The sequence below is a fragment of the Synchiropus splendidus genome, chromosome 1 (assembly GCF_027744825.2).
Source record: "Synchiropus splendidus isolate RoL2022-P1 chromosome 1, RoL_Sspl_1.0, whole genome shotgun sequence".
NCBI classification, from domain to species: Eukaryota; Metazoa; Chordata; class Actinopteri; order Syngnathiformes; family Callionymidae; genus Synchiropus; species Synchiropus splendidus.
In genome coordinates, this window is record NC_071334.1 from 6,079,937 (window position 1) to 6,098,534 (window position 18,598).

General features: G+C 45.5%; 4 protein-coding genes across 5 annotated transcripts in view; 2 read left to right on the plus strand and 2 right to left on the minus strand.

Moving 5' to 3' along the window:
- The window catches only part of LOC128752942 (low choriolytic enzyme-like), a 3,365-nt gene extending 789 nt beyond the window's left edge, over positions 1-2,576 (plus strand). Inside the window, exons 3-9 of the mRNA XM_053854760.1 lie at positions 305-367; positions 496-654; positions 1,586-1,703; positions 1,854-2,032; positions 2,093-2,174; positions 2,236-2,360; positions 2,427-2,576. Coding sequence (XP_053710735.1) covers positions 305-367; positions 496-654; positions 1,586-1,703; positions 1,854-2,032; positions 2,093-2,174; positions 2,236-2,360; positions 2,427-2,470 — 770 coding nt within the window. The 3' untranslated portion in view covers positions 2,471-2,576. The remainder of the gene's footprint in view (positions 1-304; positions 368-495; positions 655-1,585; positions 1,704-1,853; positions 2,033-2,092; positions 2,175-2,235; positions 2,361-2,426) is intronic.
- A 1,650-nt stretch (positions 2,577-4,226) lies between these two features.
- LOC128752329 (high choriolytic enzyme 2-like) lies at positions 4,227-13,554 on the plus strand. Its single transcript, XM_053853436.1, has 14 exons — positions 4,227-4,315; positions 4,636-4,700; positions 4,777-4,929; positions 5,011-5,131; positions 6,432-6,610; positions 6,740-6,821; positions 6,971-7,095; positions 11,325-11,393; positions 11,500-11,655; positions 12,678-12,798; positions 12,869-13,047; positions 13,113-13,194; positions 13,307-13,435; positions 13,497-13,554. Exons 1-14 carry the CDS (start codon positions 4,227-4,229, stop codon positions 13,552-13,554), a joined length of 1,608 nt encoding a protein of 535 aa, XP_053709411.1.
- Positions 13,555-13,717: 163 nt separating this feature from the next.
- Positions 13,718-16,067, minus strand: fadd (Fas (tnfrsf6)-associated via death domain). Its single transcript, XM_053854761.1, has 2 exons — positions 15,738-16,067; positions 13,718-15,090 (listed from the first exon to the last, which is right to left on the minus strand). The coding sequence occupies exons 1-2, from the start codon at positions 16,015-16,017 to the stop codon at positions 14,804-14,806; spliced, it is 567 nt and encodes a 188-aa protein (XP_053710736.1). The 5' UTR covers positions 16,018-16,067; the 3' UTR covers positions 13,718-14,803.
- Positions 16,068-16,801: 734 nt separating this feature from the next.
- ano1a (anoctamin 1, calcium activated chloride channel a) overlaps positions 16,802-18,598 on the minus strand; it is a 45,423-nt gene continuing 43,626 nt past the window's right edge. For both annotated transcript variants that reach the window (XM_053854759.1, XM_053854758.1), the window contains exon 25: positions 16,802-18,328. In XM_053854759.1, coding sequence (XP_053710734.1) covers positions 18,086-18,328 — 243 coding nt within the window. In that variant the 3' untranslated portion in view covers positions 16,802-18,085. The remainder of the gene's footprint in view (positions 18,329-18,598) is intronic.

Sequence of the window (18,598 nt, forward strand, 5' to 3'; positions counted from 1 at the left end):
TCTGGCTGTAAAAGAAATGCTGTTTCCCTGCTTGTTTTCAGTCTTAAAGTTGTTGCGACCAAACTGATAGACACTGTTATTTTTTAATGCAGATACTGAACATTTTTATTTATTTGATGTAACAGTTTGTGGTTTGTTGAAACATGTTTGGTGCACTACATTTTTTTTGCCAGAACATGTTTTTTGCATTCACATAAGGTGCGAACTGGGCTTTTCATTTCATCTGTTGAGCAACAAATGACGAAGAAGTTTTGCTCTTCTTGAATATGTTCACCTTGTGACTGACGGACACTTGCATTTCCAGGCCACAGCGTTGAGGAGGACGACAGCATCTCAGCCCTTTTAGAGAAGGCAAACGTAAACGTTGGTATGTTCCTACCTGCCCATCATGCTCGCCCAAGCTTCTCTCTGGATCTAGATTTTATATTGGTGTTTATCGCCAAAACTATTGAGAAAATTCCAATATGTATATTTTGTTTCTGTGTTTAACCACAGGTCAGGATGCGGATGAGCCCATGGTGATGTACGGAGACATCGCCATGCCTTCACTGTTACGGAACGCTGACCAGTGCACTGCAAATCCTCGGGGTTGCCTGTGGCCAAAAGCAACCGATGGCAACGTCTACATCCCGTACATCATCGCCAACCAGTACAGTGAGTCCACATAGCTTTGTGAGCCGTCAGCTGAGTTTATCTGTGGGGCGACACACTTCACATGGTCCAGTGGTCGACCTGTGACTCGATCGATCCCAGCTGGTGTCTCTGAGTCCCTTTGGTTACTGGTATTGAAGGGTTGGCGAGGTTTCATGAAACAGTGCCCTGATTTCCAGGGGTCACCAGATGGTGCTGTCTGCTGTAAAATGTTTGAGCAACTCATTCAATAAAACCTTTCTAAACCAAGAGCGCCATCTAGTTCCCTCTGAAAATGAGGACACTGTTTCATTCACCCTCCAATACTGTTTCATGATACCTCCTCGACCCAGCACTAGGTACTGGATTAGTGTGGAAACGCAATATAAGGAAGAGCCATTTATCTTGCTGTAACATAAAGTGAAGGGACTTATTTTATCACAGCTTGTTGATAATACTGTTTGTTCACCAACCAGCCGTGACTGTAGCTGAGCTGGGGAATTATTTGCAGATAACATCGCCATCGATTCTTTCTGCGGTGCAAAGTGCAGCGAGCTGCAAAATATAATCCAGCATGCAACTCACTGTAGCCTCAGTGTAAGAAAGCTTCCTCCATCCTTCTCTATAGACTAGATAATGTCATGGGACTCTGAATTTACGACTGTCTATTAGCTAGTGATGGTAGATGAGATGATGATGAGATTATCATGAAACAGTATTGCGGGGTTGATGAAACACTGTCCTCATTTTCAGAGGCCACTAGATGGCGCTCTTGGTTTAGAAATGGTCTGAGGTGTCATTGAATGAGTTGATCAAGTCCAAACATTTTGCAGCAGACAGCGCCATCTGGTGGCCTCTGAAAATCAGGACCCTGTTTCATGAAACCTCATCGATCCTTCTGAGCCAATATCCAGCGGGCAGTTTGACAAACATGAGGTTCTTGTTGTGGTTGCAGGTCAGCGAGAAAGAAGCCTCATCCTGAGGGGTCTAGAGTCTTTCGCTCAGTCCAGCTGCATCCGCTTCACCCCTCGCAATGGACAGAGGGACTTCATAAGCATCGAGTCCCGCTCCGGGTGAGATGAGTGGCTTCTTTCAAAGATGTTGTGTGCTCTAGTTGGTGTTCCTGCTGCTTTTCGCTTCGTTGTTGTGAGGATGACTGCCTTCGCCCCCGACCCCTGACTTCACCTCCCTCTGAGTTGATGATCTGACCTCGACCTCTTCAGGTGTTACTCTTTCGTGGGTCGGCAAGGGCGTCGTCAGGTGGTGTCTCTGTCCCGCCAGGGCTGCATCTTCAACCAGATCGTGCAGCACGAGCTGCTCCACGCTCTGGGCTTCAACCACGAGCAGACCCGCTCCGACAGAGACCAGCACGTCCGCATCCTCCTGCAGAACGTCATCCCAGGTGAGTCCTGAGGGAGCTACGGCGCCATGTTCTCTCTGACAGCTTCACACTTGCGTGCAGGGATGGAGTTCAACTTCAACAAGAAAAACACCAGGAACCTCGGCACTCCGTACGACTACACCTCTGTAATGCATTATGGACGGTAGGCGAGAGAATGAGCCACGGTGTAAACATGATATCTGATGACTGATCTGCTCGGCCAGCTTCGCCTTCTCGAGGAACAGTCAGCCCACCATCATCCCCATCCCAAACAGCAACGTGCCCATCGGACTTTCCAGGCAGATGAGTGCCATCGACATCCAGCGGATCAACATCCTCTATCAATGCAGTACGTAGCCACACCATGGTGAAATCCCAGCCGCCGTCACGACACCCTCCCTCTCCGTCCCTCCAGACTCAAGACAGTCCAAGCCGGCGCCAGAGAAGCAGCTCCTCTAGAGGGCAGTCAAGGTGCCACTTCGGAATACGAGCGCTTCCAGCAGTGTATCTGCATTTTATCTGAAATGATGACAGAGTATTGCTCTGCTTTAGAAACCATTAAAACTTCAAGCATGAGAAGTCTGTCTGGTGCTGTTTGTTCACCTCCATTGAGGGATCGGATCGGAATAGTGGAACATGGTTCAGGAAGTGAGTTACCTGCGACACAGAGGTCATGTGATCATCTGCGGTTTTCTACCTGTCGGCAAAAAAAAAACAAAGTTAACATGGAGTTACATATGATATGGATTTGAACTTGAGACCTGCTGTGGTGGTGGATTACAGACTCACTCCTTGCAGCAAATGAGTCGTAACTCAGCAAAAACACAGTCACACTCAGGTTTTCAGCTGAATCAGCTAGTGTTTGCTGCAGACAAGATGGCCGACCTCATTCCTCCAGACTGGATCCTCCACCCGTCTCCTCTGTGATGGAACGAAACCAAACGTGGTCAGTATGACATCATCAGCTCATTTGCATATTGATGACTCCATGCAGCGAGTCTGTTTGAGAACAATAGAGTGACAACATGATAAGAAAACAGTGTTTTAACTAACGTATATTTTGTTGGGTTTATTTTCCGAGATGCACAATTTCACATGACGTCACGTGATGTTTGCACTTTTCAATCCATTGCGGAATTTGAATGTTGAATACTCATGTAACATTCCAGTGTACTTAAGGAACTTGTGAGAAGAATACAAACGTTGTTTTTCCCAAATAAAAAGAGGGGAAATTAACCTTTTGGACTTTATTTTTGATGTGATGCAACCCGAGATGAGAATGTAGAGCTAAATGACTGTAGAGCAGGGACAGAAAACAGAGTGACTGGCAGATATTCTTATTTTTCAGCTTGTGATAAAGATCCTGCAGGAAGAAAATGTTTCAAGGTTCCAAGCCGGAAAAATGATGGCCTCTCCTGAGCCTTTGTCCACACAAATGTTGAATAAACTGACCTCCAACTTAACATTGCCACTATAATTTTGCATTGTTGTTATTGTGTGCTATTGAGGTCCAGCTTGTCTGCTTTGGGCTAGCGGAGTGGAAGAGCCAGTGTACAGGAATGAGGTCGGCCATCTTGTCTACCGCTAGGCACTAGGTTGCTAGCAAAACAACTCTGCTCATACTGCCACCAGCTGGCCAGAGTGAGTACTGAAAAAATAGGAGAACCAAGTTGTGAAGAGGCGCAGAAGGGATGAAACTTCGGCAGCTCACAAAGGCCGTTATGTTTAGTGCTTAAAAAAAGGAAAGGAAATCAGAACAGTGACTGAGGAAAACAGCGAGGTTAAGGTCAAACATGAGTCAATATAACCATTTGAAATGCTGCAAACATCAAAGGAAACAATACATTCAGTTTGATGAGACAAATATTGTCATGTAAGCTGTAGCTGTTGGTTCAGACCAGTGTTGGCTGCTCTCCACAGTCTCATACTCCGATACACAGAGGTCCACTGAAGATATTAGAAAAGGACAGTAACAGTAAGGGCTTAAAAAAATTCATATGGCTTGAGCACATGTGTCTTTCCCAAGAGTCAGTATATAGTGCAGTGTGGCATCTGGCTGATAAGAATCCCGCCTCAGATCAGAACATATATAAACGGCTGGAGAAGAAAGTACAGGTCCACACATCAGGTATTCACGGTGAGCACCTGTCACATGACAGAGCCCAGGGTCCACGCGTGGTTCTTACTCTTGGCTGTGATCTGTAGGTCTGCTGGGATGGCTCGGGTGCTGGTGACCTCCGCTCTGGCGCTGCTGCTGCTGCTGCTGTCAGCCTGCTGCTGGGCTGCTGAGGAGCAGCAGGAGGTAACACACGCACCCACAAAGGTCCTCCACATCTAGAGAGCACGCGCACTGACAGGTGCAAGGCGACACATCAAAATCATATCGGTGCTGAGATGGAAATGCAATTGGGGCGTTTACAATTCAAAGGAAGTGCACATTCACCACCTGATATCCAGTTGACAAGCCTTTGCGTCACTTTAAAAAGGTCTCTTTTCTCTTGTGTTCTTCTCCCATTCCTTCCTCCTGCTGCCACTAATAACCACGATGCTCCTGCAGACAGGTATGTTCACTGCTCCGTCTGTTCTTCATGTTGCTCATTGTGACGTCTGACGTCGTGTTGTTCTGTTGAAGAAAACCTGGGGGATCTCTCTGTGTCGGAGCTGCTGGAGAGAGCCAACACAAACCTGAGTGAGTAGGCGTTACTGTTCGGTAATGCTCCCAACTGAAGCAGCTGCTCGACTGTCCTTTGATCTTCTCTCCTCAGTGCGATCGGCTGATGAGCCCACGGTCACTGAGGGTGACATCGCCGTCGACGAGGCTGAGAGGAACGCTGACCCCTGCACCAGCCGCGGCTGCTTGTGGGGCAAGTGGACCGATGGAAAGGTCTACATCCCGTACTACATCAGCAAACAGTTCTGTAAGCATCAAAGGCAGGAGAGGAAGCTCAGACGTTCAGTTGAACGATACATCATTCTTGTGTAAAAAAAAAAAATGGCAGCCTCCCGCGAGAAGGCCATCATCACCCGCGGCTTGGAGTCCTTCTCCACCTTCTCCTGCATCCGCTTCAGACCCAGCAGAAGCAGCGACCGCGACTGGCTGAGCATCGAGTCCCAGAACGGGTAGGACAATAATGTCGTCTGAAACATTGCGGATGGAAATGGAGATACGCGCTCTCTTGAGTGCCTTATGTCTTAACTGGAAAAATGTTTCATTATTGATATTTTAATTGCATTTAAAAATTAAGTCAGTCTTCAGCTACATCAGTCAGAAAAACGTTGTTATTCCTAAGGGAAAGTTTGTTTGTAACTTAAAATGCTCCGTAAACAACAAAAATATAAATATGAATGTAAAATACAAAATACTCTTTTCCAAAATACTTTTTAACAGACAGTGAAGCAAAGAGGAAAGAAGGCTGTGCACGTGCTTTTTCCATATTATTTTGCATTTACAAACTGTAAATGTGTTTTTCTATATAAAACCAAGCACAAAAAAGAAAAGAAGGTCTAGTGAAGTGAAGTGAAGTTTTTCAATTTATACAGCACAAATAAACTGAATTCAATAAACCTAAATATACAAGCAACTCACTTTAATGAGTTGTAACTTGACACAACCAGTCGTAATGGTGAACAAAGATTTTTGTTTCAGCCTATTCATTGAATTGCATCAAATATTTTTAGCGATGATTTACAAGACATCAATCCTTTTCTTTTTAAACACGTTTGTCCTTTATTTTGACTTATGTGCAATTTAAACACACACAACAGGAAGTAAACATAGTTGCATATATCTGTCTCAAAAATGAAGCTAGTGACCCCAGTTATTTTCAGCAGTATAGAAAATTCCGATTCCAGTGAACGCATCATTCGAACGCAACCAAGCTACGAAGATTATCGCTTTTCCCGAGATAAAGAAATGAAGAAAAGGAGCGAAAGCTGTGACCATCATGCGTAAAAGAAACATATGTCAACCCTTTCTTATTTGTTTTTTTATTAATTGTTTTTATTATTAATTTCAGCATGGTCAACTCAAACAAATACCGTCAGTAGCTTGATCTACAGTGGCCTCAAGTGGACAAAAAATATCTCTAGCTACAGCAGGATTCACAAGAAAGATAAAAATTTGCTGTAGTACCAACATAGAAGTAAAAACATTTTGTCGTAGCCACCTCATCTCAAAACAAACTGACGCCCTTGACTACAGTGTTGACAGACGTTTTCACAGCATTTATTATTTATTTTGTTTTTGTTTATTTATTTAGGATTATTGTTATTTTGTTTTGTTCATTATTGCATGGTGTACCAAAGCACTTACACATTCTGAGTCTGACTAGGTGTTGAATGCTAACCAGCCCACGGACTCATACCCTCCATGCTAACTCACGTTCCTGACTCTGTTCTGTGAAACCTTTGTGCTCAACAGCTGCTACTCCTACGTGGGGCGCCGCGGTGGCAAGCAGGTGGTCTCTCTGGCCCGTCGCGGCTGCCTCTACCACGGCACCGTCCAGCACGAGCTGCTCCACGCTCTGGGCTTCAACCATGAGCAGACCCGCTCCGACAGAGACAACCACATCAGAGTGGTCCTGGCCAACGTTGTGTCCGGTAACTAGACCATGTTACGCTGTAATTTTACGGTCTTTGAATTCATGTTCAAGTGATCCAATATCTGGTCTCTGTTCTGCGGCCTCGGGGTCCACCGTTATAATAACAATCTGCATGTGACGGTTCAAGGAAAGGAGCACAACTTCCGGAAGATTAACACTCTGAACCAGGGCACCCCCTACGACTACGGCTCAGTCATGCAGTACAGCAAGTGAGCTCACACACACACACACACACACACACACACACACACAGACCCGTGCACGCGCACGCGCACACGCACACGCACACACATACACACGCACATGCTGGTGTCACAGGGCTTGTGGTCCGGTCCGACTTCCCTCTCCCGTCTCGCAGGTACGCCTTCTCCAAGAACAATCGTGCGACCATGGTTCCCATCCCAGATGCCAACGTGCCCATCGGCCACGCCAAGGAGATGAGCAAGAACGACATCGCAAGGCTCAACACCTTGTACAAGTGCTGTGAGTGTCGGCACCACTGATCTGGAGAGCCACGTCCGCGGCTGACCTTCTCTCTTTCTCTTCCTCTCTCTTTCAGAGGCCAGGACTGACTGACCTTCTGAGGCTTCCATAGCTCCGCCCCAGATACGGACTGAAAAGTGGATCATTTGTGACACAAATAAAGGATTGATGGCTGACTTTGTCCTTTCTTTAATGGAAAATTCAAATATAAATGACTGTCAACTGTGTACGTGGAGGGAAGACAACACAGAAAGAGAGAACTTTCCAGGAAGCACACACCTGAGATGCGTCCTCATTGCAGAAGATTATGTGACCGAAGACGAATGAGGCTCTATTTCTAGGAGACCACCTACACTAACTGTGTTACATGACTTGAAAATAAACCACAGGAAATTTAGGAAAAGGTGAGTGACAAGGGTCCAGTCCTCAGGCCTTGTGATGTGCACGACAGTGCATGGAATTCTTTTATATTTCGGCAATATTTTTATATATATAAAGTTTAAAACGTTTTCAAAACCTAACTCAACAAAAAATACGTTTCGTTTTTCGAGACCCTCCAGCAGATGGCGCTCTGGTATATCTGTCAAGCACAAGCCAGAAACAACAGTCGGCAAAAATAGGAAGTGATAAGCACAAAATAAGAGCCAACAGGAAGTTATTACCGCAAACACTACAACTTTACTACAAATACTTAGTAATTGCTGTTTTTAGCTTCTGGAGTTTACTTTTGGCAGTTCTAAACACGCGATACTAACTACTTTATCTTGCTATATTATCGTACTATTGTAGCCGAGGGTTTTGGCTTGTGGGGCCTGGACATGTGTTTGGGGTGCCCCCTGCCAACTTTGGCAGCTATGAATAAAGGACAAAATAAACTGTTACACACTTTAACACATCATCACACGCCATCCTGCACCACTCCAAATGGATAGTCACGATGTAATTCTACGATGTACGCTCATGCACCAGACATATTGCATGCTAGAATACTGGCACATTTATGTGCCTTTATAGATAATGCTCAAAATATTCTATTAAAAATGACTTTATTTATAGCGATATACGCAGATCGGTTGAAAAAGTCAGCGTGTAAACCTGGTCAACACTTTAGTAACAGATTACCTCAGCAGTTTTGATAGAAAAATGCAATTAGAAAATAATTCTGTAAATGTTGTCGACATGGAACCGATGAGCGCATTTTGCTCCTGGATTGCGATTTGCATCCACAAATCATTTGAAGATTTGTCACCATTTGAGGCACACATCAAGCTGCTTTTGCCTGTGTGGGGTGGGTGGAAATGAGGTCCGGAACGCTACTGCCTCCTGCTGTCCGATCAGGTTTTCACTCTTAGCAATGACAAGGGTTTGTATGGTGATTTCTGGTACTGTATTTCCTGCCCGCTGACAGTTGAGTGAGTTGAACGACTCGAGGACATTGGAAGAGGAACCTTTTGGTGGAAGCAAATGCTGTATAAGCTGTAGAAGAGACGCTTGACTTGTCAGCCTTTAGATTTCACCACCCCTGAAGCTGGTCATTGCTTTGATTTGAACCGAAGCTGGTGTGGTTTGTTATGTGGTTTGTGAACACGTCACAAGTGTGGAAGGCCACTGGTTATATTCTTTTATAGTCAGCAAGAGATCAACATGTGCTCATCATGTTTTCAAGGTGTCGAGCCTCATGAAAAAAAAAAGTCTCACCACACCGACATGACTGTTTCATATATTTCATATATCATGTATGAAGTGAATATGCATATTTAGTTTGACATGAAAAGTGTATCCATTTTGGTTCTCACCACAGGACAGAGATCACCGACTGGCAACCCAAACTTCTGGAACAAACTTTGACAAGACTTTGTCCTCCATTAACGCTGTGGTGTAATGTGTAAATGCAGGCCGTACCACTGTTATATTAAATGACTCCTTTATAACATAGCATTTCAGCAGGACGTACTGCAAGAAATGTGAGTTGCAATGCATGCTGGGAGGGCTGGGAGGGCCCTCCCGCCACTGAGCCCAACAGCTAAACAAACACTCGGAAGCCTCCTACTAACTTGAGTTTGAATCCTTGTTCTTCTTTTCTTTTACAGTTGAATCTGAAGTTGAAAATTTGAATTTCATCGTGACACCTTGGATTCACGTTAATACTGTGGCTGAAGACACATGAAGAACATGAACACAGTGAGTTTTTATTTTTCACCAAAGGGTTAAACCCTATTTACTGCACTGGGAACACGGTATCAATGTGAAGGGCAGATAAGCAGCTTCCAGCTTCCACACAGGTGCGTCGGTCACACGCTCAATAAGTCTCCATCTCTGATAAAACCCGGCTGTTTTGGCTCATTCTGATGGTCGGTGTTATTTATTAGCTCCTGGCGACACTTATAAAAACTGTCTGTGTGGCCCCGGGGTCGTCTCATGACTGGCTCTCAGGTATGTGCTCTCCTCCGGTGCCTGCACTCGCTGCCTCTGGAGTGACGTCTGTCTCCTCTCTGACCACAGCACTGTTGCAGCCATGATTGCTCTCTCCTCCACTCTGCTGGTCCTGCTTCTGCTCTCCTCAGCCTGGACTGAGGTAAATAACGTTCACCGTCCACAACAGGGGGTTCAGTGGTAGCTGCCTCTGACCCCTAGCAGAGCATCACACAAGGGCCTGAAGCACCACCTCGTGCAGTTCACAGCCTGAGGGTTCAGACCCATTCAGGGCTGCACCTCCAGATTCACACAGAAAGACTTGCTACCTACGAGTGACACTCGGGTGCAAATCTGAATGTACACTTGCAAATCTGTGATAGTTACCAAGTATGGAGAAGGTTTGAAAAGAAACAAACGATAAAGAAAGTGATGCCACCTTACACAAAAGTGAAAGCTGTTCATGAACAGTTTTAAAATTTAATTCAAAAATTTTATGGTGATACTTTCATTCACACTTTGCTTATCTCTTCTTTAGAGTTTATTTTGAAAATTAAATGCTATATTTTATACTATTATAAATACTATTTATATGATTTATTTTATGATATTTTGACATTGTTTTATTTTATTTATTTATATATATATATTTAAATTATATTATTATAATTTATATCTATTATTATATAATATTTATTTAGAATACAATTTTATCAGTTTTCTCAACAGTTTGCATCAAGTATTTTTGTTTTTTGCTTAAATGAACATGATGAACGCAACTGGTTGGACTGGTCACACTTTTCGATGACAATTAAATCTGGGCCCATTTGTTCTGGAAAAGGTGGGCCCCAAGATCACAAAGGTTCAGAACCCATGATCTAAACTATAAATGTCGAACTCGAGGCCCTGGGGCCAAACCCAGCCCTCAAACCCAAGAGCTTCAGTTATGTGTAATGACAACACATCATTTCATGCTGAAAACTTGATCCTCTTCAATGCGTCTATTTTTCAATCTGAGCTTTGTAAAAAGGAAGCACGATCATAATGCATGTTTAGACTTTCAGTTAAAGGAGTGTCACTCAGGCTCTACAATATGTGGATTTCAGTCAGCTTGACACATGAATTTGTTTATTGCATTTCTAATATTTGCTCTCCTCGACTCCTCTCTTTTTCATGACACTGTGGATGATTCCAGGAAGGTAAAGCACAATTTCTATCTTTGTTTTTCATTTTTTTATTCTAAGATCTGTGTACCAGAAGCATGAATGTATTTTCAATTTCACGCATGCATATCTGTGATCGTTACTGTGTGTGTGAAAGGGTGTGTGTGCTTATCTGACCTTGTGCTTATGTGAGGACATTTTTGCCGGACATCACAAGGTTAAGCCTTAATTTGAGGATGAAGACTTTAAAATAATTGGCTCACTATAACTGGGTTCCAGTTTGGTTCAGAGTCAGGTGAGCCATGTGTTTTGGTTAGGTTTAGTGTGTGGCTGGGGAAAGGGTTATGGCAGTGTTTCTCAAGTTGTGGGGCTCATGTGACTTTGGGGAACATACTTTTTTTTGCCATACTACAATAAAGTGCAATGTTACTAAAGGTATTCTTTATTGTAAGTTGATCTACAGTATATTACTTGCTAACAAGGATACAATGTGATGCAGAGTGTACTCATAATCATTTTATTATAAATGATACTATTTACAGAGGCGGCGCAGAGGTGGGGGGCGTGAGAAGCACTGGGTTATGGCAATGAGAGGACCTCACCACGATACTGATACAAACCCCTGCGTGTGTGTGTGTGTGTGTGTGTGTGTAGATGTGATGCCCACTGAGGACCAGAACCTGTCCGTAAGTGAACTGTTGCTGCGAGCCAACAAGGACCGTCGTGAGTCCAGCTCCCATTTCATTTTTTTTTCTGAACTCTGAAAATGGTCCATGATGTACTGGACTTGTGGCACCCTTTCCTTGACATGTCGCTGTCCATGGTGCAGAGCCTGGGAAGGACGAGCCGACCCTCGTTGGAGGAGACATTGCCATCGGCCCAGACGCCGACAGGAACGCTGATCCCTGCACTTCCTCTGGCTGCCTGTGGCAGAAGTACACCGACGGAAGAGTCTATATCCCGTATTACATCGCCAACCACTTCTGTGAGCATCAGGTCTCCCTAACATTGACTCCAATCCAGTCATGCTGAAGAGCATACAGCGATAAAGGGAAGTGAAGAGGAGAGTGCAGGCAGAGTGGAGGAGACTGTCAGGGGTGACTTGGAACAGAAGAGTGGCAGCTACAGAGTCGGGCGCCTCTATAGAGTAGTATACAGTAGTGAGACCTGCCGTGATGTTGGGTTCAGAGACGCTAGGCGGGAGGCAGAGCTAGAAGAGTCAGAGTAGAAGAGGCCCTGGTTTTCACTGTGAGTGACCAGGGAGTGACCCTGAATCCAGCTTTACGTTTTGGACCCGCCCTGGTTCCCTGACTCAGAATATCTGCCTGAAAAGTGAGCTTCAGAGAAGTTGTTTTTTTTTCTGCTTGAGACAGCAGAAAACCCATGAATACAAGAGGAACCGGTGCACAAATCCATACATAAGGCCATATAAAACCAGATTCTGTTGTTGCAGCCCATCCTCAGTCCCATGGCGCCATACATTGACTTTGGGAAAGTGGACTTGTGCATCCTATACTGACGATAAAGGCAGCCTTCAGTGTTGCATGTTGACACATAGGCACAAAAAACCCAAAAAGGAAACGTTCAGAGTCTCATGTCTAATGGCTATTTATAACCCTTTATGTGGCTCTGCTCCTTAGTGAAGGTGCCAGAAATCCACCGTGACTGAAAGGCTGCTTGAGGGGCTTTAAATAGTAACTGACAATTTCTTAACTGTAGATTGATAGGAGCGCCACCCCATGGCTAGACTAACCCCAAATACTGTCTTTTTCTCACGTGAGGTGCTGCCCACGGCGTCAGGAAGGCGGAGCATCTGCTTCTATTGAAAAACAAATGTGTCAACATGTAACGCTGAAGGCTGCCTTTGGCGTCACTGTGGGACTGGAAAGGCTACTTTCCCTGCGTCCATATATGACTCCATAGACAGTAAACAAATATACGGACCAGCAGCTCTGGATTGAATATTTGTGCGTAATTTCAATTCTCAGCATGTTTTTGTGTGTCCAGCTTCCAGAGAGGTCCAGATCATCGTGAGAGGACTCGACTCTTTCGCCAGCGTCTCCTGCATCCACTTCAGACCCTACCAGGCCGGAGACCACGAGTGGCTGAGCATCGAGTCCAGAGACGGGTGAGTCTGACTACTTGAGACCAGCTTTCAACGGTGCGAATGATTATCGAACGCCATCTGTGTGTCCCAGCTGCTGGTCCTATGTGGGTCGCCAGGGTGGCGGTCAGGTGGTCTCTCTTTCCCGCCAGGGATGCCTGTACCACGGCACCGTGCAGCACGAGCTGCTCCACGCTCTGGGCTTCAACCACGAGCAGACCCGCTCCGACAGGGACAGCTATATCCAAGTGAACTGGAACAACATCATCGATGGTGGGAGTCGCATGTAGCATCGCTGCGAACCGGAGACAGTCTCAAGAGAAACATTGTCTCTGCAGGAATGGAGTACAACTTCTACAAGATCAACACGCTGAACCAGGGAACGCCTTATGACTACAACTCTGTCATGCAGTATGAGAGGTACGTAGCTACAACACCTGTCCATCATGGGGGCGGAGGGACCAGGCTCAGGGTCTACCAGAGTCCCGGGATAAAGTGAAAACACCTCACCTGCTCCTGTGGTTGCTCTCAGGTACGCCTTCTCCAAGAACAACCAGCCTACCATGGTTCCCATCCCGAACCCCAACGTGTCCTTCGGCCAGGCCACCCAGATGAACAGCAACGACATCATCAGGCTCAACACGCTCTACAAGTGCTGTGAGTCAGCCGAGCGCCAGCATGACTCACCACTCTGCTCACCGCGCTAACCACTTGTCTCTCAGGAAGCCGCCTCTGAACGGCCACCGTCCGGGATCTCCACCAGCTGACCAGCTGACCTGACATGACCTGGAGTCAATAAAATCCGCTCACGATGTCTGTGTCCATGATGATGGTATTAGATCAGTAACTACAGTACATAAACCCAGCCTATATGATCAGATATATCGCTGACCGCAGTGTGCTCAATGAGACAGTAGACAAAGGAATGACAAAAACATCAAAATATTGGTGCACCAACATGACACGACAGAATATGTTTATTTGTCTTTGAGTTTCGATCAAGCCAAAGTACAAACACGAACTCTATTTGCATCGCATATCTGCCCCTTGTATAACGGAAGTACCCAGAAAGCACTGAGAGAGTGTCAGAATAACACATTCCCTCCAACACAATCACATGAAAGTTGCTTTATTGGAGCTCAATTGTGCGTTGTGATGTGTGCGAGCAGCAGCGGTGAGAAGCCATTAAGGGAATCGGAACTACAGAACATCGGAAACACAAGTTTCCTTTTAAGGCCTGTTTATGCTCCCTTTATGGACGAAATTGTACTTGTATGTTTCAAACTGTCACTGCGCACATGCTTCCATGCCTTCTTTGCGATGGTATTGCTGTTCACCAATATATCCACCAGGGGGAGCAGCACAGAGTCAAAGGTTTCTGACAAGAACAAACTCCAAAACCAACATGGCGACTGTGGAAGAGTACTGATCAGGTAGCTCTTGCTCATGAGAGGAAACAGAGGCAGAGTTGTAGGAGGCGGTGGTTGGTGAGGATGTTAAATATATCACCACTGGAGGACGGAGAATTCCTGCCGTTGTTATGTCTTCTTCATGTCTCATTAGAGCTGCGTATCAGATGGTAACAGCAACACTGCCCCCCATGGTTTCCAGTGGTACTGCTCCGTTTGGCCCTTAGGCTTTGTGGAAACATGCAGAAATACGGGTTAAATGAAGGCAGAGCACGGACAGAAGAATCTGTCCGTAACTTTGAGCATAAATGGGTCTTCAGTGCAGGAAGGCGAAAGATTCCAAAGAAATTCAAATCTGAATATTTTTAATAAAATACGACTCGCTCAGTGGAAGACTAACAGGGAGAAGGTATCATCTTGAAGGCCCAGCAGAGCAGCAGACAAGAAGATTCTGACATTTGATCCTCAGGGTATTCAGCAAAAGAAAAGTTAAACATAGGAATTATTGACCAAATCTCTGGTACAGTCTATCAACGCTCCTGTTTTTAAAGGTCTCACCACATCAGGTGGTAACATTTTGTAACAAGGTCGATCTCCGCTCCGATTCCCAATTGGACGCGTCAGGTCAGTGCAAAGCCTGCGGCTCTCAGCTTGTCCTCCAAAGTGTCAGCCGTGAGGTTGAACTGACACGACCGCAGGGCCTCGATCAACTCCGACACCTGACAGTCTGCTCCTCGCTTCCTCCGCCACTCCTTCATCAGTTCCCTGATGGTCTCCTCCAGGTCGGTCGGGTGCTTCGCGGCCACCGAGTCGATCCTCGCCTCCGTCAAGGCCAGCTTCCGCGCTAGCTTGCGCCACGACCTGCCCAGGTGGTCGGCCAACACATCAGTGGCGAGGTCCAACTCTTCTGCAGGGGACACACACGCACAACACCGCTCAATAAAACGTGGCGCATTCAAAGACACCTCACAAATATGCATTTAGTACTGGGTTGCAATTCTGATTTTTTTTTCTTTTTTTCAAATCACAGGGGGGCGGTGGGTCGGACCCCACAAAACAGCTGACCCCTCACTCATCCCGTTGACCCGGAAGGGCTCAGTACTTCCACTAAAAACTGCGAGTTGGAGACACTCAGAAGGTGGAGAAGGTCTGATGATGGCAAGCTAAGCACAACCCTGCCTTCACCTGCCCTAAAGCCTTTATGGACAAGAGTCTGTGGGTAACAGTTTTGAAGTAACTGTACAACAATTTGTCATGTCTCAGCATGTATTTATGAGGCTCCATCTCATGCTTACTGTGGGGATGCTGACACAGAGGTAATAGTTTCACACTCAAACATATCTAGCAAAACATGTCATCACATTCATACAGTAATATTTCTTACTCACTTTTACATTTCAGTTTTTTACACCATGAAATATCTGGCTTTCAATCCTTGTTTTGCTGGATAACATGCCATTATTTTGAGCCATATCTATCCATATATATATATAACAGACGGCAACCCTATTAGAATGTCATGACTTATCCGAACTCCTGTCGCTGTCACGCAACTTTTCCCGGGTTCCTCCGGTCCACGGTGGAAATTCCGTAATCGCTCCGACAGATCCGCTCGCTTGATCAAGCACAAGTTTTCGGCCAGCAAGTCCGTCTGGTCCGGACTCAGCAGGCTTCTGTCGAACAGCAGCTGAAACAGTTTGACGCCTTTGTCCACCTTCTCCAAGTCCCTCTTCCCGATCACCCCGCGGAACAGGAACTTGAGCGCGTCGAGCTGATCGCGAGTCAGTTCGTCAGAGATAAGGAGCAACAGTCCGTCAAACCCCAGCGAACTCATGTCTGAGCAAAGAGCGCAGCTCCCGGAGAGGAACTCCAGTTTCACTTCCGTGTTCCTCTGGCCCACCCATGTCACGTGACGCCATGTTCGCTCTGCCTATTTTAACGGACGAACTTAACTCTGATTCTACAGTGAGAGGCTCTTTTTTCTTTAACACCACAGAAAGTGTTTTAGTCTATTAGAAAGTATTTATCTATATAATATATTTAATTCATTATTTTAATATAAAGTTCGTCTGTCGTCAGCAAAAAGAGGGAGGATAAAATAAAAATAATCATAAAAAATAAAACATGTTACATCGTCATAAAGTAGCAAAAAACATAACACAAATGAAACTTATCGAGGAGTAACGTTCCGTCATCTGTTTCCCTCCAAAGTTGGTGTGTTTAATTCCACTTCCAGATTCATTGGGAAATGCGAGCACAAGCTCGAATTCCCAAAGATACTAATTTTGTTATTATTATTTTTTATTGTAATAATGTAATTTCACTAATTCCAGTAATACGTAATCATAATCATTAAAAAAAAAAGTCATGTTGCATTGCAGCAGCTGAGACAACCTCTGGTACTGACCACTGCAGACTCAATACATACAGACTGAGGATGGGCCGGGGTTCGGCAACTAAAATTTCAAATGAGGGGACGGAGCTAGATGTATCCTGGGACAAGGACAAAAGACAAAGAAAGGAATACGGAGGGAGAGAAAAAAAAATCCAGATTGCACAATGGTTTCACTCTGACATGAGGTCAGAGGTCATGTGTGGTATGCAGACGTGTGCTGACACAGATTGGAACATTTATTTGCATTTTGAAACAGCAAAAAAGACAGAACAGTTTGGCCGTACATGCAGGAGGAGCATCCGGCTCCACATATCAGAAGTCACACCACAAAACAGGCGACTGGAGATGCAGTTGGTGAGTCCGACTGTGAGCGGTGGGACACGTCCTGGACAGACAGACAGACAGACAGACATGCTCCCAACAGTCGAGACACAATAAATGTACAGTTGTTTTTTTTTTATTTTGCTCATTGTGCAGTTTATTAAGGACAGCAACTCCATGTGCTTTCAGGATCAGAAGGGAAATGAGGGATGAGATGACGTATGAACAATTTTGCAAAGTTAGGCAAGAAAGCTTGAGTTAAACTCTTGCTAATACCAACCATCAGACTAACTTGGGTCAGTACTTTTTGACCCACAGGCTGAAAAACCGTGGCCCCAATGTGCATCCTGAGCTGTGGCTCTTTCCTGGAGGTGTGCAGAAGTAAAGCAGTCGACTGGCAGCGAGAGCAAAGAAGCATGAGAAACAGGTGCTTTTCAAGCTCAGACCTTATATGCAGGAGCCTGACTCCCCTCCCGTAACATATTCCAGCCAGACCTGGAGGATGTTGTGAATTTGTGCTCTATTCTCCGGCTGATACTGTGACTTTAGCCCTTACTTCCTGTCTGTGCGTCCATTTGGCCTTCCGCCATTCGGTTTCTCATAAATGTTTTTGGAATGTTCAGCAAGCGACTGAGGACATCAGACCTCGATTAAGACAACAATAAAACAGAATACCTGCAGTGAAATGAACAAAAAATACATCCAACGCTATAAAAAAATAAAATAAATGGGTTGGAGGACCTCAGTAGAATCTTAACACCGCCACCGTCGCTCCACGTTTATCAGGTAGTGTCAATAGTATTGCTGTTTGGGAGCTCTATATTTCAGTATTGTGTCATTTCCCCTCTCCCAGACGAGAGGCTGGTGTCGTGCCTGCAGGGGTCCGCCACATTTCTACGGATAAATAAGTACTTTTCCTGGACGGATGGAGGAATGAATGGCACTCGTTTCTTTCTCAGCGACGACTCAATGGCTTCTTCCTCTTTTTCTATCAAATAAATAATGACCACTACAGGTGATGTGCTCTGGATCATAGAAAAGTACCACTCGGGTCACCGCAGTCGTAAAGGGAGCAGACGTTAGCCCTGTTGAAAGACATTCATTCTTATATCAAATGTGCTAAACTGGATAAAGGTCGGCAGAGCTTGAGGTTTCTTCGCTTCTTCCCGTCTCCCTCTCTTTTGTGTTAGTAGCAGTTAGCATGCGACACGGGCCTAGAGCGCGGCTGCGGGGGGCTCCGGTTGTCGGGCGACGGGGTGGTGCAGTTTTCATGGCGATGGTGGGGCCGCAGCGTCAGGCGCCTCCCCTGCTCCTCCTTCATGAACATCTCCACCATCAGGATCTTCTCCTTGTGGATCTGAAGGCTGATGTCCTTGGGAATGTCTGGGATGAGCCAGTCCACGAAATCGCTCATCAGCATCACCACGTTCTGTCAGACGTGAGGACACACGGGGTTAAACTGGCCAACAAGCAGTTCATCACATGGATGGATATACGTTTAGGTAAGTCTGCTGCAGTCATGAAGAATCTAGACTCTTGGAGATTCACAAAACAGCCTCCTGTGAGTTTTAAATGTTTTGAAATTTAAGATTGGGATATAGATTGCAGAAGAGGTTTCATGAAACAGTGTCCTGATTTTCAGAGGCCACCAGATGGCGCTGTCTGCTGTAAAATGTTTGGACCTGAACAACTAATACAA